Here is a 22,379-nt window from a genome sequence, read left to right as displayed (position 1 = left end):
TTATTGTTTGCCCACAGATTAATCAGAATTTACCCACTCCCCCCCCCCTCCCCCCCTACTTCAATCAGTGAAAGACTTATGGACAAGAAATCAACAGACAACACAAACAGAAAGAACAAGAATCAAATGCCAGAGAACACAACTAATCTTCTTACATACAGGTTAATATGTGTCCATGATCTTCTTCCACCTTTACGGCCTTGCGAAAACACCCCAAATCTTACTCCGGGCGAGGCTGTCTGCTAACTTCTTGGCTCCTTCAACATCCATCTCGGCGAGCTTCTGCAAATGCAAGCAAGCACCAGCAGCCACGATCTGTTTCCTGCATTTCCTCGAGGTCACGAGCAATTCCAACGCAGAGACAGTGTATCTCTTATCCAAATTCTTGATCTTCGGGTCCAAAAGCTGAACAAGGTTATGTATCCCTTTCTCGCTCTTCTTGAAAACTCTTTTGTTGCTCGTGCAGACCAAGAGGGTAGATAATGCCTTGGAAGCTGCTTCTTTCTCCTGCACGGCCTTGCCATCTAACATGTCAATCAATGGACCAATGCAGCCACATTCACCCATTTCTTTTTGGGTTTTCGAGCTGAAACCCAACGCAGAAACAGCCTCAGCGGCAGCCATTCTCACAGCCAAAATGCCACATCTCAACACCAAAACCACCCGAGGGATAAATCCCTCTGAGATCAGAACTTCTCTGACAGCAGGGCACGAAGCTAAGTTCTTGAGAAGATCAAGTGCTGCTTCAAGGGATTTAGCAATAGAAACAGAATCCCAGAAACTCTTTAGGCACTCAATTCCTCCTTCTCTGACAACCAACACCCTCAAATTCTCGTCCCCAGATGTCAAATTAGCCAAACACCCTACAGCACTCTCTTGAGCAAGAGGCGTACCTGAAGAAACTAGAGAAATCAGGACGAAAATGGCGTTTTCCTCAACGAAATTCTCTTTGGTTTCGGCAAATGAAGCGATGTTCCTCAGAACACCGGCCGCGAGAGCCTGCGAACCGGGAGTCCCGGCTTGGCAGATTTCCAACAGCGATGAGATTCCACCTCTGGAACCGATCGCTCTCGCGTTCTCCTTCGAGAAACTCAGTGCTTGCAGAGCAATGCAAGCTTTCTCCTTTGCGAAACCGCTTCCTGATTCCAGAACGCGAAGGAGATGGTTCAGTAAGAACAACCCTTCAGCTATCAACAGATGTTTGCTGCTATCAACCATGGAAACTATTGAGATGGCGGCTACAGTCTTCTCCTTCATAACCAACGAGCTCGAATCGAGTAGACGAGCCAGAACAGGCACAACCCCCTGAGCAACGGCGATCATCACGTTCTTGTCATCCTTCTGTAACAATTCGAGCAACGAGTCCATCGCCGAGTTCTTCGACTCGGGTCCACCAATCTGCAACCTCGTCACCAGATTCCTCGCCTCCACACGAACCGCTTCCTTCTTCGACGAAATCGAACCTCCAGAAACGACGGCGACGTCGCCCTGGAGAACCCCGCTCTTGATCAGAACCTCAGCATCCTTCACATGACAATCGAACCTCGCAATGACCGAGTCGACCTCGCTCTGCGTCTTGAGCTTCCCCTCCACCAAATCCAACCCCTCGCACCTCGCCGCGACAGGGACCGCATCCGCCAGCGTCTCCCGAACCGACCGGAGAAGCTCGAGCGCGAGCAGGTTCGAGGACGACCCATCAAATTCAGTGAAATCAGAGAGCTGAGTCTTGAGATCGACAAGCTTGGCGCGAATCAGAGACCATTTCGACTTGAAACTCAGAAGCATGGGAATACGGTCGAGTAGAGACGAGATAGCCTCCATCAGTCGCCGAACGGCGTCGCTTTCCGGCGCCGGCATCGGATTCTTCAATCCAATACGTCGACTCAGTGAGTTAGGGTTTCAGAGCGCAGAGAGAGAGAGAGAGAGAGAGAGGTTATGACACTTCTGCCTGCTACTGGTGCTTTTTTTTGCCAGTTGCGAAATACACGGTGAAGGAGAAGAGCGAGTGAGCACACGCGCTGAACCGGGATCTATCAAAAGGAACAAAGGCATGTGACTTCATAGTTTATAGAACAATTATTAGGGTATGATGCAAAATCAGACAGGACATCCTACCAACATCCAACTGAAAAAATATTGCAACAGTTTCTGCTCCAGTTCCGGCACTGCTATTAATGGGCGTTGTTCCCCCGAGTCCATGGATAATGCCCAAATGATGGAACGGTCTTAGTAAACAGTCTTGTCACATTGTTCACCGCCAACATGACCAAAAGTGGAAAAACAAAAAACAAAACAGAGTAACTAAGTTGAGTTTTGGAGCAGCAATAGAGAGGGTTCTAACCGTGAACCGCCCTTACTCCCCTCCTCGGTAGTTTCGCTACTTAATCATGCTTGCGAAGTTGGCTGTCATAAGAAAAAAACTTTATAATTTATATTCTTTTTTTTTTGTTATCTATTATTATTTATATTCTTAGTGAGATACTCTTTTTTATTTATCTTGTAACATATGATTTCCAAAATTTTAGAAAAAGAAATATTCGATTTGACTAATTAGTTTCTACGCGTATAGAGATCTTTTAGAGCCCAACTCGTTTTAGGACAAGTGGGCGACATTGTTCTCCCATCTAATTTCGAACCACATCTTGAATTAAATATATTGAATATATAATTAACTTTTGGCACCCTAAATTATAAAACAACAAAATATATAAACCGTTTAACATATTATTGTAAATAGCTTTTCCTCTCTTTTCTATTGATTAAATATGATGATTTTCACGTTGCATTTGTTTAAACCGTTCGATCTATTATTTTATTATGCCAAATTCTAATAGGTCCAAATATATAATATGAGATTGTACGCTAATGATACTAAAAATAGTTTTTTTACGATCCTAAATGGTTATATAGTAATCTGCCAGTTTCTACAAATTAATCTATATTGTTTTTTAATGATTTGTTTCCGTTTAGAACATTTTTAATTATATAATATTAAGTTACAACTAAGATCCTAGCTTTGCTAATATCCTATTTGATATTATTATGTTAAATTAATGGATTGTTAATAGTTCGGTCAAATGAATTATTATTATAACCAAACCTACCAATTTGGCATTATAAAGACTTTTAATAAAGCGTATGAGTGCCTCTAGTCCTATGCTTTGATTGTCATATTATTTGCATGCATCGTACGCATTTCAATCATCATCATCATCACCATCATCACCATCATCATCATCAAAAATATGTGATGACTTTGACTCCTCTGTCCTCGTGATCTTTTCCACACGCGATTTTCCGCCGCGTTTCATTTTTTTTTTTCATACTTTTAACGTTCGATACTTGCAAGAAAAAAGAAGAAGTCCATCGGGCAGATTCGACCCGACTCGACCCGAGTCTGCATTTGGTTCGAGAGTTTTGAATTCGGATTTAAGTCTATACGATTTCTTTTTGGATCTAAATAACTAAATCCAAAATTTAACCTTATAGATTTCGAGTTTCAATTCCGGCCGGATTAGTGCGTTAAATTGTTTTATAAAATTTATTTATTTTTATTTTTTATTAAATTTTTTTCTAAAAAGATTTAATCTTTCTGATGCGAGATGTGGTCTGGATCTCACTCGAAAGTCCACAAAATTTCGGGACAATATTTGGACCTGAAGTCCACTATTTTTCGGGCTGACATTCGGACCGGATCAGACTCTACATTTCGAGCCAAATTTGACAGCTAATTTTAGATATACGGAGATGGGAGAGATTAACATCTTTATGACCCAACAGTTGGTGGTCTAGTGGCTGAGAGATAACAAAGTCATCTTTGGGGAATGATGTAATTTCTGGATCAAAATTGTTCATATACAAAGACTGATTTTGGGTCTAGAATAGATGTAGTCAGATCCAAGGGCTGGACAACCATCTTAATTATTAAAAAAAACAAAAAAAAAACATGTTTATGTACCCACCAAAGACGACATATATCTATATATATAAGGAATCATAACGACTTGTCACACATGATAAATGACTTCATAATATCTTATTTTATTTATCATTTTAATCAATTTTTATTTTCTGTATTATTTTTTAGAATATAATTACGAGGAAATTTGGGGTAACGTGTCAAAATTTTTGGAAAATATACCTAATGCAAGTGTACTTTTGCAAACTATAACAATTTTAATTTGGAATATTCTAAATTTACCTCTTAATTTAAATCTAGATGATTAGAAAACAAAAATTGTTCCTCCTCTCTTTCTTCCGTAACCACTAACCATAACACGAAGATAATGAAACTCGAAATCCAATGGACCACGGGTCGGGTCGGTCCAGAGGCCCATGAATTTTTATTTCTCTATTTTACCTCTAAAATTCTGAGAGTTAATTTCGTAAGGATTTTTGGAAATTTGTATAAAAATTTAAGACATAGATTAATTAATATAAAAGTTAGAAATAGTTCCTCATTTGTACGAGAATTTTAAACTTCGTATATTTATTTGAAAATTGTTTTATAATTTCGTGGATTAATGTTGAAAATTTTTCCTGTAATTAATCGGACGACGAGGGCGATATTAGGGCAAAAGAAAAAGAGGGAAAAAAACCTCTTCGTCTTCGCCGCATTACGATAACGAACCCTAGCGTTCCTTTGATTCCTGGTCTTCGGCAAAAATCTCTCCGGCTGGCGAATAAGGTATGACAGCTGCCGACCCGGAATCTTCGACGGTGGATATCCCGACGCTGCAGCGGCAACAACAACCGGAACATACAGGTACGGAGATTCCGATCTGTGAATCTCAGGAGCATGAGCAACACCAGTTCGTAAAATCGATCGGCGATTTGGCTGCGCTCTCTGCCGCCATTAACGCCTTCAAAAGAAAGTACGATGACATGCAAAGCCACATTCAGTTCATCGAGAACGCCATCGATGCCAGACTCGCCGGCGTCAACGTCGGGGGCGGAGTTGGCGCATCTTCTTCCTCCGTCCTCCCGCCGGAGATTGATTTACCAGAAAACAAACCTCCGCAAGAGTCCGGCACGGTCGTACCAGAGTCGTCGGAGATGCCGGAGGTGAAACATTTGTGCGAATCGATGTCCAGCAAGGGATTGCGCAAGTACATCCTGAGCAATATCGCCGAACCGGCGAAGCTCATGGAAGAGATTCCGGAGGCTTTGAAGCTGGCGAAGGACCCTTCAAAGCTCGTTTTTGAAAGCATAGGAAAGTTTTACTTACAAGGAAGAAGAGCTTATACCAAAGATTCACCGATGATCACTTCGAGGAAGGCTTCTCTCCTCGCAATGGAGTGTTTCCTTTTAATGGCGGATCCTGATGCTGCAAAGACCATGGTTGAAAACTCCACAAAGGTGGAGGCGAAGAAGGCTGCATTTGCGTGGAGGAAGAGGTTGATGAGTGAAGGAGGTTTAGCTAATGCACAGACAATGGATGCAAGGGGTTTGCTTCTGTTGATTGCTTGTTTTGGTGTTCCTTCCACCTTTGGGGATTTGGATTTGGATTTGTTGGATTTGCTGCGACAGAGTAAACCTTCCGAGATTTCAAATGCTCTCAGGCGGTCCGCCTTTCTTGTCCCGAGGATTCCAGGTGCAATACCCTTACATGAAAGGAATAAACTTCGATGCTAAGTCTTTCCTTTTCATAGATCGAACCCATCAGGAACTGATTCTCCTTTATTTCTTGTTGCCTACACATGTTTGGACTTGGACTTGTATGTATAATGCTGCAAACTAAGGGTTAACCTGCTATTTGGAATGCTACAAGATTCATGAGGGGAAACAAATTTGTGGTTTCGTAACTTTCCCAGAAGTATGTTCTGTTTGCCATGTGTATTAGGTTGGAATTACTGTAATTAGTTAGGCAAGCAGATGAATTGGCTGATATGTAAATGATAGTCTTGAGCAATTTTGTCTGGAAAGTTGTGAAGGACTGTTCCTTAAGATGCTTTCTACTTGTCATAGATTTAATCGATTTGGGCATCAAGCGAAAGATGCATGTCGATGCTGTGGAGTTGGTCTATGCCTTTGGGTTGGAGGATAAGTTTTCACCTCCTTCAATTCTAAATTCATTCTTAAGGATTATCAAGGATGCATTTGAGGAGGCTAAACAGATGGCTCGTTCGCCGATGACAGTTGTATGACAACCCTTTCTTGTTTTACACTTTTCTTAAGAGTTTGGGTTTTTTCTTCTGTCAAAGTATTATTATTGATCATTGACTGTGTTATATTTTTTCTCGCAGAAAGGGGCAGTGGAAAGGCAATTAACTGCTCTACAATCAGTATTTCGGTGTTTGGAGGCTCACAATTTAGATCCTACGAAAGTACTAGGTGGATATCTGATCAAAGATGAGATAGTTAAGCTGGAAAAAGACATTGTTGAGCTCAACAAAGAAATCAAAGAGAAGGAAAGATCCTTCAGAATGAAGGAGGAAGCCGTACTCACCCAAAGATTGTATAACCGAGAAATGAAACGTCCAAGGCTTTCAGGCACGGAAATGCCTATGCCTGCATCATCTTACTCTCCTATATACCATGATCGAAACTTCCCTAATCATGGAGATGGAGATAACATCTCTGCTCTTGTGAGCACTTACCTTGGCACTCAATCTTTTCATCATAGATCATTATCAAGTCTCAGGTCTTCCCGTGAAACTGTTGATGAGCGTGGATTAGAAAGAGGCGTATCTGCATTTGAATCGCATACTGGTAACTTGCTCTCTAATGTATACTCCCCGCCGATGCACGGGCACAGCCTCTCTCGGCAGTTCTCACCGGCCCATAGAGAGAACCTTTCTCTGATTGGTGAGCGAAGCCTTTCTGGGCAACACATATCCCCTGGACTACAAAGGGTATTGAGGCACTCACCATCCGTAGATCATTTTGCGGGTTTGCCCAGACACTCTTCCCATGTTAACTCACCATCGGATTGATATGGATGAAACCACATCATATCTATAGCCTGGCCATGTGAGCAGTACAGGAAGAGAGATGCAATTAGTTCATCAATGCGTTGTTCCGGGTACATTTTTTTTTTCTCACACCAGAATTGATGATAATGAAATATTTATCAGGTCCTCTGTTTCATATCGTTGTTGCTCTCTCCGGGCTGCATGTGTTACTGCAGACTCGAGACCCTGGAGCCGACAGCTTGTCCATGAATATTGATATGTAACCAGGTCTTCTGTTCCAACTACTTTGGAACTGGAAACTGACATTAGGTATCAAATCTGTTAGTGAAAATCATTGGGGGGGTCTTTCTGCTTGACAATATTACCTCGAAATCCAGGTAGTTAAGCCAACGAGGGAAGAAGGAAGAAAGCCAAAGTTAATCATCAAGAAACCAAAGTTTTCGAGCTATCTAAACCGAACGCGTCGGTTTTCATGGGATATGAAGAATGTGTTGTCTCTCAAACCCGGGGATAAGGTTTCTCATGATTATCTTAAAACATATTTTAAGCTAATACAAATTCATCCGAAAAATGACCCAAAACATCTTTCGGTTTATTTCTCTTACTCATTTACAATGTCGTCTATATGCGTGTGGCCCAACAGGATCCGTTCAATATGGCAGTAGAACGAAATACCATCGAAATCCGTCTCTAATAAGACCTATCGATTGTCCACGTTAAATCGAGTTAGTGATTTGAAGATCTGTCTATCATAATATTTGATATTATCTTTTTTGTCACATGGCATAAATGATTAAACAGGGATATATTAATCTTATTTGAGGGGTCTAAAGAAGATCACCTATAATCATCAAATGATTCATAGAAAAGTTTATAAACAACGTTTGACAATGTTAAAGAAACGTTGTTCGTCAAATATGATAATAATGATCTCAATTCTAAGAATCACATATAAGACAATTGTTGGATATTTTAGAGTAAACGGTTTATCGGAATAATCTCTATAGATGAGTTATATATTCATAATGGATATGCTATGGATTGGTAAAACGAAATTTTTGTTACGGAGATGTAACTCGGTCCGTGTTAGAAGTAACTCGTGTCGTGTTACTTTCTGAGAGAAAATTTCGTTTTGCACAAAGATTTGACGCGACTCGAATTAGATGTAACTCGAACCGCGTCAGGGGTACCTCTGTCCGAATCAATTGTAACTCCGACTGCGTCAGAAGTCTAGAAGAAAATCATGTTTCAACATGAACTTGACTCGGCCCAAGTCAGATGTAACTCAGACCACGTCAGGGGTAACTCGGTCGAGTCAGTTCTAACTCGGCCCGAATTAGTTTTCAGAAAACGAACAGATGCGATTCTTCTCGGATTTTTGTAACTTTTGATGATGTCTTTTAGTGTTTATAAATTAAAGACGTCAGAATAAGTTGGTGATGAGATCTAATAAAAAAATTGAGAGATTTTGAGTGTTCATTTTGGTGGTTCTTGCAAACTCAATCAAAAGATGTTGTGTTCATCTTCATAAACAAGTATTTGTATGATGATTCTCGGAAGGTAATCCAAAATCATTGAATCTTCATTGTATCTCAGAAATGTATTCCTATAATCCCATTTACCCGGTAGTGATGGAATAACGCTTTTAAGAAAGTGATTACACGTCTTGAAGTCATATCCAGATTCTTTACTATTCATACGTGTTACAGGATCGAAGTCATATCCGGATTCTCTACTATTCATAGGTGTTACAGGGTCGAAGTCATATCCAGATTCCAGATTACAGCAAGATACGAGGTTGAAAACTTATATCTTATCGGGTACGTATGTGTTTTCGTAATTCATTTTTTGAATTTTCTCTAACAAATTATATGAGATCCAATCATATGTGCATCTCACGATATTATAGTGGTTAACGAGTCTATCATTTTAAATAAAAAAAGTTATGATCGTGATTTATATCCAATACACAATAATAATTTAATGATTATCTATTACATTTCATGTTAGTGTTAGTTTAGTTATAGTTGAAAGACAGAGGGAGATTAAGATGAAAGATACTACTAGATGAAAGATACGTACTAAAATATTTTAAAATTATTTATAAAAATTTTTAGATACGAAATACAATATCATAAAATAAACAAAATATTACATAACGTTCAGTAGATAATTATTATAAACCACAAACACCAACAATCTTCCATTTGTTTTATTCATGATATATGGGTATGTATTTATTGGTATATGCATGAATATATATTTGTATGTATGTATATATATATAAGTATATATATATATGTATGTGTATTGTATATATATGTCTATGTATTTTTTTTCTTAGTTTTTAAAATTTTTTAATTTTTAATTTTTATATATTTTATTAATTTTAAATTGACTAATGACATGGTATTTTTAAAATAATTTCTGATGACATGTTTTTTTTAATACGTGCGTGAATATGTTTCCGTTAATATTGTGACGACGCTTATATTGGAGTTTGTAAAAAAAATGTAAAATGTGTGTATTTTTTTTTATAAAATTCAAAGTCTATGTAATTATTCGTGGAATTAAATATAATTCCAGTGATAATTTCACGTTACCAATAACTATACGACACGTTCCACTTCCCCATATAATATTTTCATTAATTTCTTTGGGTTTTTTTCTTCTCTTGCCATTGTTAAAAAAAAAACCTAAGGAAAAAGAAGCTCTTTGTCCTCTGTGTCGCCATACAACAATATTACGATTTTCTTCTTCTTCTTCAGTTTTGTTCTATTTTGTAATCTTCTTGCCAAACCCCTCTCATTTTCCCGCACTTTCCCACCCACAGGGAGGAAAATTCCCCAGGAAAATGAGGTGGGAAAGGGTCCGACAACAATACCCACAAATGGGTCTCGGTTCGGGGCCCGGAAAAGGGTGGGGACACACTTGTAACGCCATTAAAGGAGGCAGGTTTCTCTATATCTTCGGTGGTTATGGCAGAGACAACTGCCAAACCAATCAAGTGCATGTCTTCGACACTGGTGAGTTTCTGGGGTTTCTTTCGTGGAGAGATTCGTCTCTGTGGCAAAGTATCGGATTCTTACGTTGATTATTGTGGTGGGTATTGCACACAGCCTCAATCTTTTGTTTCCTCCTCTGATCTGTGTGATGATTTGTATCAATCTCTAGGGTTTTCTTCACTTGTTCGTTTTTTTACCTTTGCATGTGTTGATAGTTGTTAGACATTAATGCTTCAGGAGAAGAAGATGCTATGATGAGTTTTGGTTCGACAAATGCCACATCTTCTCCTGATTTTGGATGTTTTTGGCCAACAATCATCTGTTCTTATGCGATGGTTATGCAGTAATCGAGTTCTTTCATATGGAATGTTTTTTATAGATTTTGAAACTCTTTTATATGCTTTTTTTTTAGTTGGTCTTCTGTGGTTTTCTTTGTTCGTTGTCTGTTTCAAGCATTTGATGTTAAACACTCTCAATCTGTTGTGATTTCGTGCAGCAAAGCAGACATGGACTCAGCCATCGATCAAAGGCACGCCTCCCCCTCCGAGGGATAGCCACAGTTGCACAACCGTGGGTGACAATCTCTTTGTATTTGGTGGTACTGATGGGACAAACCCTCTGAAGGATTTGTACATACTTGATACTTGTATGCTCTTCCATTCTTGTTTCGTTTTTTGCTTCAGATTTTGTTTGAGAACTTGGTTATATGATATCGAGAGACCGTTATCCATCATTACACTCTCACAACCAAGATCTGTTGGTTGTTCCTGCTATGAGCAGATTATCGTGTTCAACTCACTCTTGTATCGTTTTTTTCTTGTTCTGATAGCTTCACATACTTGGATATGTCCGAATGTTAGAGGTGAGGGTCCCGAGGCAAGAGAGGGTCATGGTGCAACGCTGGTTGGCAAACGACTTTTCATATTTGGTGGATGTGGCAGATCTCCTGATACCAATGATGAAGTGTATTACAATGATCTTTACATATTGAACACAGGTACTGCTGTTCCGGTACAAGGCTTTCTTGAATTGGCATGATAATGTTTTCTTTCCATATGTCAGCATTAGCCATCGATGCAAAATCTGGGAGCGGTCCAAAGATGAACCTTTTATGCATTTGTTCTATGCATAAGCATTGACCGAGCCGAATATGGATTTTAGCCTCCGTTAACTCAAAATGAAATATAAACAAGCACATGCCTTTTTCTTTTCTTGCCTTAATGTGCATCCCTTTGTTGAGTTTGTGAACATTTTATAGTATCCTTTTTTTCCGGGATAGATGTAATTCAATGGGTGGTATTCCGATGTAGAGACTTTTGTGTGGAAACGCTCTGTAACAACCGGGACACCGCCGTCTGCACGTGATAGCCACACTTGCTCATCCTGGAAAAACAAACTCATTGTTCTCGGTGGTGAAGATGGGCAAGATTATTATTTGTCTGATGTCCACATACTTGACGCAGGTCCAGGCCAATTCTTAAGTTTGTATGTGCTTATGTGAATATATCTTGTTTCGGAGGAAAACTAGAGATCTCTCTCCTGACTTTGCTGTATTTCATTATTAGATACATTCGTATGGAAGGAGCTGCATACTTCCGGCCAGTTGTTGACACCTCGAGCTGGTCATGCCACTGTTGCATTTGACAGGAACCTGTTTGTGTTTGGAGGTTTCACCGATGCCCAGAATCTTTATGATGATCTCTATGTTCTAGATCTCGGTATGTACTCATGATGTGAATTAATAGCAATGTCATGTATGTAAACCAGTAAATCAATAATCTTGAAGGATTAAAAAAGAAATTTCCCCATGTTTTGTTTCTCTGCTTATTATTTTTGAAGAATTTTGGCACGTGACTCTTGCGTGATATATTACACATGTAAACACATTGGTCGATGGGCATTTGTTTTTCTTTACAGTGAGCATTTTTTCATGGTGGTGATTGTTGTCTATATTCTAACATCAATAACCAGGCGGTTCTACAATATTCTTTTAATCTCCGCAGATACGTGTGTATGGTCTAGGGTTCTTACAATGAGCGAAGGACCTTCCGCAAGGTTCTCTGCTTCAGGGGACTGTTTAGATCCTCAGAAGTCCGGTGTGCTTGTCTTCATAGGTGGCTGCAATAAGAACCTTGAGGCATTGGATGACATGTACTATTTATACACAGGTTACTATGATCCCTGGTTTTACTATGAAATTACCGGTTCAATTTGCTAACCATGGATTCTTTGTCTCTCTTTTTAATTATAGTTCTGTTTTCGATACATTCATCTTGTAAAATGCATCTCTAATCTAATTTAGTCACGGGAAACAGGACTTGGACGTGATGGGATAGATGATCAGAGTCAAGGGAGGTTGTCGTTAAAGAAGCAACTGAAGCTAAAATGTCAAGAACAAACTCTTGCTAATTCCTTGTACGATAAAGCTCTGGTCACGATCAATATGGATCAAGGTGTGTTTTTCACAGACATCTAGATTTATGTCGAAAACGTAGCATGAATCTCACTTGTTGCATCTGCTCTATTGTAGGGAGAGACGATTTTCTTTTGGACCAGGGCCAGCTTACTCAAGGAAAGATGACGTTTCAAGCAAGGGTTGCCGAGAGTTTCCCTCTTGGATATACTATAGAAACTATCATTGATGGAAAGGCCCTTCGGGGTTTTCTATTTTCAAACAGGCAGAGCTCTGATCTGATGGCTGATCACAGCTTTAGTAGGCAAGAATCCATCTCTTTATCTTTTACAGGTTTTTGCCCTCTTGTGTGTATTATATTCTAAAGCACTGTTTGTAAATAACTTGTTCCAGGAAGAGGGCTGCTATGTGGAATGGTGATCAAGAAAATAGATCGAAGACTTCAATAATTCTGAGCAATGGTTCGATGGCTAACCGAAGACAAGATGATGCAATCAGTTCGAAGGATTCTCCATCAGATGGCATGGACACGGGCATTGATCCTTCCGGATCTAAGAAGGTTTCTCCCTCACGTGGTACGGAAACGGTACCCATAAACCCACTTGATGTTAGTATAAACACCTCATTTCCACATGCAACAGAACCTCCTGTTACACCAGATGCGGAAAATCAAGTAGGGGGAGGTGCTTCTCAACTCGAAATGGTGATATATCCCCAACAACCTCGTTTTTCTGTTTTTTATTTCTTATGATTTGGAATGTCATTTCTTTTCTCAAAGTATACTGGATGTTCTTCAGGGCCCTGCTGTGAACACAGAACCGAGTTCAGTTCCTCTGAACTTAAACAATGACCAGACGAACAAAGTATCAGAATCTGGAAATAAGGTTTCCAAAGATGTTGGAGCTGCTGCCATGTCTGAACCTGCAGACCAATCTTCTCAAAACCAAGGTGAGTATCAATATCTCAGCCTGACCAAATCAAGTAGAAACGAAATCTAATACTGAAATCCCGCGATCTCTCTACCGTATCTAACCAGATGAGAGATTGGCACCAATGGAAGAAGTGAAAACAGAGTAGCCATGACGATGAACAGCGACAAGAACAGTGTCAGCGTTTAACGGTAGCATCAGAAAGGCGAAAAGCTCGCTCTTTTTTCTTTGGTACATTTGAGGGAAATAGGATCGGGTAACGTAGAAGCAAGTTAGAAGCTTGTGCATAAGGAACTCTTTACAGGAAATAGACTAGCTGATTGATGAACAAAACACAAGTCATTTTCTGAAGATCTTTGAAGCTTGTGCACTCTTGCAGTCTATTTTTTTTTGGAGATGCAGGGTTATTTGGGATGAGCACATGATGTCTCTTTCCATTACAAAAAAACAAAGAAGTGGTTTTCAATTACTATTTTAATAGAATTTAAAATTTCCTATATTATATTATTATTTGATAAAATGTGTTTTAAGAATCTATTAAATTCTAGTGGTTATTGGATGTTTTCTCTGAAAAAGTATATGGTTTGAATCGACCAATCTCAATTAATATTGATTATTGGCTATCAGAAGTCTATTAAAAAAATAAGGTGCTATTAAAAATTGGTAATTTTTTTTTTTAAAAAAAAACTAAGAAGTTTTTTTTGCATTTTTTATCTGTGCAGATTTTAGTATATTTGAAATCAAAACCATTAAAGAACTCAATTTCTACTCTATCTACCATATTCTGGTTGATTTGAAAAAGATGTAATTACACCTCTTTCATAATGAAGTGAAGTCTAGGATGGTTTGTGACCGGTTCAATCCGGTACTGCTTTGTAACCGGTTATCTGGTTTTGATTTGGTTGGTTGCATTCTCACACGAGCTGTAGTAACAGTTTTGTGGAGTTTTCTTGCCTGAATTGTTTGACCAAACCGAACCAAACCTGGAATTTGTTTGGTTTTGGTTCCTTCGAAATTTCTCTAGACATAAAACAACTTGGACAGAACCAAAACCCCACATAACCCTAAGTAAACCAAGGCTAAAACCGAATCAAACTCGGAACGTATTCACTTCAGTTCGAATTTTGATAAACCGAATCCGCCCACATGAAGCCAGTTACACCGAGAATGGAATGGGTAATAATCCGAGGTCTCACACTCGTACTCGTCGATGCAAAGGAGAGAAGAAAAGCTCTAAATGATGGGCTCTAGATATCGTTTCCTAAGCCTAAAACCATCACAGATCTAATGTGTTACTTCTACCAGTCCAAGATTAATGGAGGAGGAACCTCAATGGAATGAAGAGGGTATGATCAAAAGCGGTAACGACCTCTCCTTATCCGCGCCCATGCGATGGCTGCAACCGCAGCACCTCCCAAGTGAGCCGAACCTGAGATGTGACTGTCTCCCTGCAATGTCATGCCAAAGTTTCCGGGTTAAAGAGATCTTGGGATTGTGAAAACAATACCAGAGCAATACCCGAACCCATTGAGTTTAACGAGGAATATACGTAGAAAACCCTGTTGGGTGGGTATGCAATCATATTGTTGAAAACCGTGTTCATTCTTATAACGATCTCCAGATTGATTTCACATTGCAGTCTCTGCAATCAACTTGTGCTTTTTCATCTAATCACTACAGTGCTTGTTTAAACAATATGGATATTTGGATAGAAGATATCAACTTTCTCCAGGAGACGATGATTCGGGATCTAAGCTTGAAAAATAAGTCTTTAAAAAGTTACGGGATCTAATAGAAAACCCGGTAACGAGTTACCTCTATTATCCTTAAAACATCCTTGCCAATGAGGAAGATCCCCTGTAAGGAGAGCCAATTTTAAAACGATTAAGAAGAGCTCCACGGTTAATGAATTCAATCTGACAAAAGAGCATAGATGCTTACAAGCAACATTGCGGGCACCGGAAAGATAAATTCTATGTATAGAGTAGCAGTTGGATGCAGCATGATATCGAGCAGCATGATGGCATTCACAGCTCCACTCGCGCCCTACATACAACAGAAGAATATCTCATCATGACGCTATATAACACGCAGATATGGAGCGATACACAACAAGATGGTGTCAGTTCATAATAGATATAACTAACCAAAGATTTCAATAAGGCAAGAAAATATCAAACTCGACAAATATAAAACAAGAATCCCAAAATAATATATGAAAATTGAAAGGTTAAACGTAACCTAAGAGACACATTCAAAGTACAATTGAAAGCTTCCGTCATCAGGAGAATCGGAGAAACATATGAGCACTGGACCTACAGATATCTATCTTCATATCTTTAATACCAAGAACATGCCAAATTCATGGGCGGATAACGACAATTTTAGCGCTGTTGTAATGGAAGGCAAATATATGTTGTTTTTGAGCGAGAACTGAAACCTGCCATTTCAATTTGTTTGCAACAAATGCCTATGACTCATAAACAATTACATTCTCACCATTTGTGCAATGGCAAAAAGGAAGAGATCAGATCTTATTTGCAATGGAAAAACCAATATGGTCTACTTCTAGGAAACAGTTTATCATCATTGCAAAGTTTTAAATTCTTTCTCATCAAATTTTTTGCTATGATAGCCAAGTAAAGGATCCCACAATTGAATAATAGATGATCATACCATGAAAACAATAACCTAATCAAGAGAAGAAAAAAAGAATTACCAATGCTGGGGCTCTTGATGGATCCTTGGTGAATGCTCCCCCACCCTGTCCAATGCAGATGATTAGCCGACCAAAATGAAAGGTACTTCCCATAAAACTAAAGTTCCGTGTAATAAAGCGTTTGCAATGGAAAAACCAGAGTTATTTCCCATAAAACTGAGTTTCGTGTACAAAATTACAAATGGCATATAAACTTTAAAATTATGATTCGAAGAATCAGACTTTTTACATCGGTTGTCTATACCTTAGATGATGGAGCCATGAAGGTCTGATGAATCAAGAAGAAAACAGAGCCACCAAGCGCCCCAGCGAGATACAGTTTCAAAAGATATTGAGGGCCAAATGTTCTTGCAATCTAGCAATACATGATTTTTGAAACAAATAAAAAAAACAAACGAATAAAATCTAAAACAGATAGTTCAAGAATTAAGCAATGAATACAAATGAAAAAGACACAGGACTTATACGCATGAAGACATGTATAGATGAAAGCGGGATATCTCCTGTACACACAGAGAAGATGGAGGAATCACAAATTTAGGTCAATATGGAAATCTAACTTGTGTTCTAAGCAGACTAGGAAGGAAGAAATACTAAATCTGGCAAAGTTTAATCAGAAAGCAGAATGAACTGCCACACCACATGCCAACAGATTCCTTGCTCAGAAGTTTCATAGTCCATCTAGAATCTCTCTTCCCCACGTGAGATATTCCGTACAATAACATTTAGAAAAACTTTCGAAGGCAACTATCGGCATGTGCATATATAGAAGTTTCTTTGTAGAAACTGGCATTACAAAAACCACATGAAATAGTGAAATAATGCCTTAGACGATGCCCGAGAAGATGGTGCATGGGAAACAAACAAAAGCAAGGTCGTCATCTCGCTCTCGCTCATGGGTAAGAAGCCACATAACAGCCAAGCTTCTCCAATGAATACTTTTCTGTACAGAAAACAAATGCAAAGGAAGAGAATATTACACTGGTTCCGAAGAAGTAGAGTCCAATCATGTTAGATATGATATGTCCGGCATCGATATGACTGAATGCCGAAGTTATCAGTGTGTGCAGCCGCCCACTCGTAAAATTGTCCAATGATATCTGCCCAAGGATACAAGACATACAAAGATATAAAAACCTGTAGTGTAAAAAGAAAAAAAAAGGATGGCAGAAATTTTAGGGATATAGATTACATGGTCATTTACAACAACATACACAATTGTCTTAGAGGCGAGTTTTTGAATAGAACGTCCAGCCAAATAATCAGCGGTGATAGATAACATATCAAGTTTCGCCATACGGAGGTCTCACCATGAAGTTTTGAACCATAAAACGCTTGTCGAAAATCCGCCACATCATAAACACACCAACATTAGCTATTATTAACCCCGAAACGACTTGGTTAGGCGATAAACCCTGAAGCCTGCAATGGAAAACACAAGTAAACCTAAGTAGAAACGTACAGAGAAGGAACAAAGAAAAGGTACGAGGTTTTGAATGTAAGATGTGATATATCCCACATTTCTCTTCAAATTCAGGATCTTTTGGTAGCTTAAGAATCCCAAATCAAATTTTAAAAGGGTAACAAGTACAAGATCCCCTTGGTAATTTGATTTTTCTGGAGAATAAAAACTCGAAGTAAAAAAAAAAAAAAGGAAAAACATTCGTACAAATTCCAGCTGTTGAACTGATATCAGTATCTAAAATGAGAAAAGCATCAATACAGCTTTCGCTCAGCTCAAAAAACAAGAACACGCAAATGGAAAAAGCACACTAAAGATGGCAGTTGCTCATCGTCGAGTCGTCCTCACATGTCAAATCATCATAAAAGTTTTCTTGCACCCAAGAATCAACAATAAAATAGCCTTAGGAAACAAGAGAAAGGGTCGATTCACCACATAAACTATACAAAAAATTATCAAAATTTAACCCATATTTCTTATGCTCAGAGGCATTGTGCGGCTAAAGCCTTCAAGCAGGCGAAATTTTCCTACAGTTTCCCTGCCGGCGGCCTAACACATCAATGAAATACGCACGCAGTAAACAAACAAGTCATCTTAAGCAAGATACTATCTCAAATCACAGATCTTTTGTGCCAAAACTTCACCAGAAACGAATAGTAAAGAGATGTCTTGAAAACGGAAAGTAATGGCAACTTCTCCTCCCATTTCTCGGATCTTCTCAGATACCAAACGGAATCAGAAACTTATACAAAAGAAGAAGTAAACGAGAAGGGGGGAAGCACCAATACCATCCACGCCTTTGAAACCCAGAAAACCCCCCGTGCCCGAATCCATTCCTCCGAAACTGAGAACCGAAGAACCCAACTCTGGACTCCCCGAGATTTCCAAGCTTCAAACTCAAAGGAGCGTTCCCAAATGGTTTCAGGAGAAACCCACGAGTTGACACCGATCGCCACAGCAGAGACGGGTCAAAGCGGCTCGCCTGAGAAGACGACGAAGCAGAAGGAAGAAGACGACTGTGGCTCGGCCTGGGAAGCGAGGTGAAGGGATCATGGTGATGACGCGACTGAGGGGGGAGCGTGGATTTTGAGAGTGATTTGGTGAGATTCGAAAAGCCGATGACTCTCCGGGAGAACATTGCGTGCATTTTCGGTCCCTTTTCCTTGGTTTAGGCACATGCGAACAAATAAATAAATATCGCTCCGAAATTAAAAAAAATGTATTTATATTATTTTTCAAATACACAATGTAATGACTTTTTGATGAAAAGAGAGAAAGGACGAAAAATATTCCCAGCATTACTCAAATGATTTCTTCACACCACAATTGTGTGGAAAACAAATCTTAACAGCCTAACAAACTCGGTATAAATAAACCAAATCAGTAAACCGGAAAATAACCGGAGTTGCACAAGAACCAAGCTTCTGAACATTGAACCGGAAAAAAATAAAGAATAACGAACGTTCCTCTGTCCCGAAGCGCCAAAAACAGAGTATTGCCGAGCTCGTCTTCGTGGAGTTGTGCCGTTGATACAATGTATTTTATAATTCATTTTTTTTTATTTTTAGGTATTCGAATTTCGGAATTTGTAGATACTATTTCCTGACGAATGAATTGTAATTACTCGATAAATAATTAGATATTAGAGTGTAACAAATATAAACTGATACTAAAATATACAAAAAAATCTAAATTAAATGGAAAATGATACAAATATAGAGATATTATTTTAAAATTAGTCTTTATGAACCAAAATCAAAGCTCATCTGGTACAAGTAATTGATGTTAAAGAAAGATAACATGTTTATGATTTAAAATTCCGTTGGAAATAATTCAATCGATTTTGATCGTTGAAATTACCAACGGAAAAATTTGTTTCGCTTTTGGACCGATCCCGCTTAAATTACAATAAACACGATGTAACATGATCAAGAGTTTATAAAACCAACAATAATCACAAATAAAAAAAAAAAGATTAGTTTTCTATTTTTTGAACGGATTATAACACAAAATTTGTTGGAAAGATTTTCGAATAAATTTTGAAACTCAAATTTCACTGCATTTTGTGATTTTAATCTTGTTGAAGTTTTGATCGCAATTTCGTTCATCATAATAGTTTGTTATTAAGTTAACATCTATTTAATTGCACGTTGTGGTTGTAATAACACACGTTATGAATAAACACTTCACCTTTGTTAAGACAAAACAAACAATAAAGCTAAAGAGAAATAAAACATTTCCTCCCCATCCCTTGTGTGGGTGAGTTTTGCAGTGTTCCACGGTCCGACAAAAGCCATTGAACATTATCCGAGGCTCGATCACTCGGTTGCATCACAACAATCATTAATATAAAATCCTAGATTTGCAAGCAGGGTTAGAGAAATTGAAACATTGAATAATAATACATATACACATACCTGATACGTCTTCAAACGTGTAACTCGTATGAATAGTATGGAATTCGGATATGATTTCAAGATGTGCAATATATGACTTCAAAACGTGTAATCTCTTTTTTAAAAACGTTATTTCATCCCTACTGATTAATTGGGATTACATGAATACACTTTTGAGATATTATTTCAATTAACCATTTACTCTAAAATATCCAACATACGACGGCATGACATCACCTATTAATCATCTAAACAATAGCTTACACATTATAAGAACTAAAAGTGAAGCAAGAGGTCTTAAATCAAAAATCTTTGTTTTCGTCTCTTTTTTCAGAGGCAAGACATTGTGCAACAAGGGAAGCAAGAGAGCCATCTGTTGTTAACGTTTGCTGATTTTTCGGGTTCTGTTTTAGAAGCTCGGGATTTCTGTGCCTCCTCTTGCTTTTGCTTTGATTCCTCGATATCGGCTTGAGCTTCTGAAGAGATCTTTGGAGTCTCTGGCTTCCTGAAATGTCCCGTCTGAAGCGGTCCACTTTTGTCTACATTTCCCAATCTAAACACAGCTCAAAACACAAAAATGTTATGAATATTGACTCAAGAACTGCAAGATGAAGATGTGAAGATTCTACCGTAGAATTTATTGCAGATTCTACCGTATGCGTTATGAGTGTATGAATGAATGTTGTTTCGAAGAAAGAGTTTTTCTCTTGCATCATTCATTACATTGGTTGGGGTTATTGAAGATTATCTTTTTGTTTTTCAGAAAAAGAAAAAAACAAAGATCCGAACTTTGAAAAGCCCTTCAACCAAAAGATTATGTTTTTTTGAAAATCCTAATCTTTATAAACCCAACATTTTGGAAAGTTCATGTTTTTTTTTGTTTGGTGTACTTCAAAGTTTGGATCTTTGAGATCTTAAGCAAAGAAAAATGTGGACGACACTCACAGCTTCTGGGAGGTCATTACACATTTGCATGTCATAGTTGTGGTTCAAATTTTGATTTTTGAAAAGAAAAAACTCTTAAGCTGTAAAATTCACCTCTTGCAATGTTTTGGTTCCAAATTCTTCGAAGTTTGGATCTTTTTTCGGTGACTATAACGCAAAAATCCGGTTTCTGATAGAGAAACTTACATAGGAAAGGCGAAAGATCTGACGCTGAAATCATCCGAGCGACAAGACATCGAACAATCCATCTTCCGAACATCCTTATTCACAGCTTCGTTGGCCTGAACTGCCTGTGTAATACTCGGAGCAGCCTTTTTTTCAGGCTTACTTGAAACGTCGGACGCTCTATTCTCCGAAGCAGCCACGTTCTTGCTGGCATCCAATGGCATTGCCGTCGTCGCCACGTCATCAGAAACGCCATGGTTATTGTTGAACCGAATCGGCGACAGAGGTGGCTGAGGGAAAGTGAGTTCGCCGGATTTGAAATAGTCTCCGGCAAAGCTGGTGTTGCCCATATGGATACTGAACAAGGATTCATTGGAAAGGGTGCTCCAGTCGACGGGAGCTGAGGAGGTTGTTCTGGCGAAGATGTGAGAAGGAAGCTTGTAAGTTAGGTTATTATTAGGGTTAGGGTTGGTGGCGTTTTCTTCGGATCTTTCCATTACTTGTGTCTGCGGCCATTGTTCTGTGACAGGTCTTGCGTCTGAATGTGGACTCGGAGTTTCGCTGTCTGAAAGGTGATATTGGTCTGATTTCTCGGGTTTAAACCCGTCCTCTATCGAAGAAGAAGATGGAGATGAAGATGAAGAAGAAGAAGATATCGATTGGTTTCGGTTCTTGGTGGAGATTGAAGGAATATGATCGTCTCGTTCTTGTTCTTGATCTTGTTTGGAGGCCGATGATAAGTGCGTTGTGTTGTGGTTAACGGGCTCCCGTTCTTGTGCCAGTTCCATGCTTGGAGAGGATGAACATACGTATAAATCTGAATTTTATGGTATTTAATTCCATACACCTTAGCCAACATATGAAATTCACAAAGATATCAGGAATTTGTGATTATATATAATCAATATGTGCAGTATATAATCAATCTGTGCAATACATATATACACAGCCAAAGAAGAGACAAAACTCACAAGAAACACACCAAGATTCTCTCTCTCTGTGTGTGTCTCCCCTTCTCCTCGTCGTCGTTCGTCGTCTAATTCACAATTTTGTCGGAAGCAAAGCGTTCATCCAAGACAAGGTTCGATGATGAACACCCGCGAGAGATAACCAACAGCATCCAAACGAGAGAGAGAGAGAGGTTATTTCAAAGGTCATGCATGCGTTTAGGGGGTTATTTTATTTCTGGTGATTTCACAATGATAATATACTATTTTCTGACAATGCTATGTAAAGACGGTTCATTTTATCACGGTTTTTGGGATTACATTTGGTTTTATATAATTTTTCATTTTATCATGGTATTTTAAAATTGTAGTAAATATCTTTTTCTCGCGCCAATAGAAAAAACATTTATATAATAAACAGGTCAAGTAATAATGCAAACTTATATACCTTAGACAAGTTTGATATTTTTTTAGCAAATTTAAT

At 38.6% G+C, this 22,379-nt stretch overlaps 5 protein-coding genes across 11 annotated transcripts; 2 read left to right on the top strand and 3 right to left on the bottom strand.

The window, feature by feature from the left end:
* Positions 1-38: 38 nt before the first annotated feature.
* Positions 39-2,019, bottom strand: LOC104808043 (vacuolar protein 8). The gene has a single exon (XM_010533550.1). The coding sequence runs from the start codon at positions 1,855-1,857 to the stop codon at positions 193-195; it is 1,665 nt and encodes a 554-aa protein (XP_010531852.1). The 5' UTR covers positions 1,858-2,019; the 3' UTR covers positions 39-192.
* Positions 2,020-4,549: 2,530 nt separating this feature from the next.
* On the top strand, positions 4,550-7,248 carry LOC104808041 (protein FRIGIDA). Of its 2 annotated transcripts, XM_010533549.2 has the most exons (3): positions 4,554-5,593; positions 5,968-6,140; positions 6,246-7,248. In XM_010533549.2, exons 1-3 carry the CDS (start codon positions 4,690-4,692, stop codon positions 6,933-6,935), a joined length of 1,767 nt encoding a protein of 588 aa, XP_010531851.1. In that variant the 5' UTR covers positions 4,554-4,689; the 3' UTR covers positions 6,936-7,248. The 2 variants fall into 2 exon arrangements, with proteins under 2 accessions (XP_019057519.1, XP_010531851.1); XM_019201974.1 differs by lacking the exons at positions 5,968-6,140; positions 6,246-7,248 and adding an exon at positions 5,742-5,918 and having other exon boundaries at positions 4,550-5,593.
* A 2,354-nt stretch (positions 7,249-9,602) lies between these two features.
* LOC104808040 (tip elongation aberrant protein 1-like) lies at positions 9,603-13,733 on the top strand. 4 transcript variants are annotated; one of them, XM_010533548.1, is made up of 12 exons: positions 9,603-9,940; positions 10,416-10,565; positions 10,749-10,916; positions 11,230-11,382; positions 11,485-11,637; positions 11,923-12,087; positions 12,235-12,372; positions 12,450-12,636; positions 12,726-12,907; positions 12,974-13,035; positions 13,130-13,280; positions 13,369-13,733. In XM_010533548.1, exons 1-12 carry the CDS (start codon positions 9,769-9,771, stop codon positions 13,407-13,409), a joined length of 1,722 nt encoding a protein of 573 aa, XP_010531850.1. In that variant the 5' UTR covers positions 9,603-9,768; the 3' UTR covers positions 13,410-13,733. The 4 variants fall into 4 exon arrangements, with proteins under 4 accessions (XP_010531850.1, XP_019057479.1, XP_010531848.1 ...); XM_019201934.1 differs by having other exon boundaries at positions 10,416-10,517; positions 12,726-13,035; XM_010533546.1 differs by having other exon boundaries at positions 12,726-13,035.
* A 608-nt stretch (positions 13,734-14,341) lies between these two features.
* On the bottom strand, positions 14,342-18,634 carry LOC104808039 (RHOMBOID-like protein 12, mitochondrial). The gene is made up of 8 exons (XM_010533544.2): positions 18,231-18,634; positions 17,291-17,402; positions 16,961-17,080; positions 16,225-16,335; positions 15,981-16,025; positions 15,203-15,307; positions 15,077-15,118; positions 14,342-14,709 (listed from the first exon to the last, which is right to left on the bottom strand). Exons 1-8 carry the CDS (start codon positions 18,587-18,589, stop codon positions 14,614-14,616), a joined length of 990 nt encoding a protein of 329 aa, XP_010531846.1. The 5' UTR covers positions 18,590-18,634; the 3' UTR covers positions 14,342-14,613.
* A 1,336-nt stretch (positions 18,635-19,970) lies between these two features.
* On the bottom strand, positions 19,971-22,061 carry LOC104808038. Of its 3 annotated transcripts, none has more exons than XM_010533541.1 (3): positions 21,920-22,061; positions 20,970-21,795; positions 19,971-20,391 (listed from the first exon to the last, which is right to left on the bottom strand). In XM_010533541.1, the coding sequence occupies exons 2-3, from the start codon at positions 21,734-21,736 to the stop codon at positions 20,169-20,171; spliced, it is 990 nt and encodes a 329-aa protein (XP_010531843.1). In that variant the 5' UTR covers positions 21,737-21,795; positions 21,920-22,061; the 3' UTR covers positions 19,971-20,168. The 3 variants fall into 3 exon arrangements, with proteins under 3 accessions (XP_010531843.1, XP_010531845.1, XP_010531844.1); XM_010533543.1 differs by having other exon boundaries at positions 20,970-21,765; XM_010533542.1 differs by having other exon boundaries at positions 21,931-22,061.
* Between the last annotated feature and the right edge of the window lie 318 nt (positions 22,062-22,379).

This window comes from Tarenaya hassleriana, unplaced genomic scaffold (genome assembly GCF_000463585.1).
Source record: "Tarenaya hassleriana unplaced genomic scaffold, ASM46358v1 Cleome14, whole genome shotgun sequence".
NCBI lineage: Eukaryota > Viridiplantae > Streptophyta > Magnoliopsida > Brassicales > Cleomaceae > Tarenaya > Tarenaya hassleriana.
Note: the sequence above shows the minus strand (reverse complement) of the source record. Positions and strands in the feature narration are given on the sequence as shown.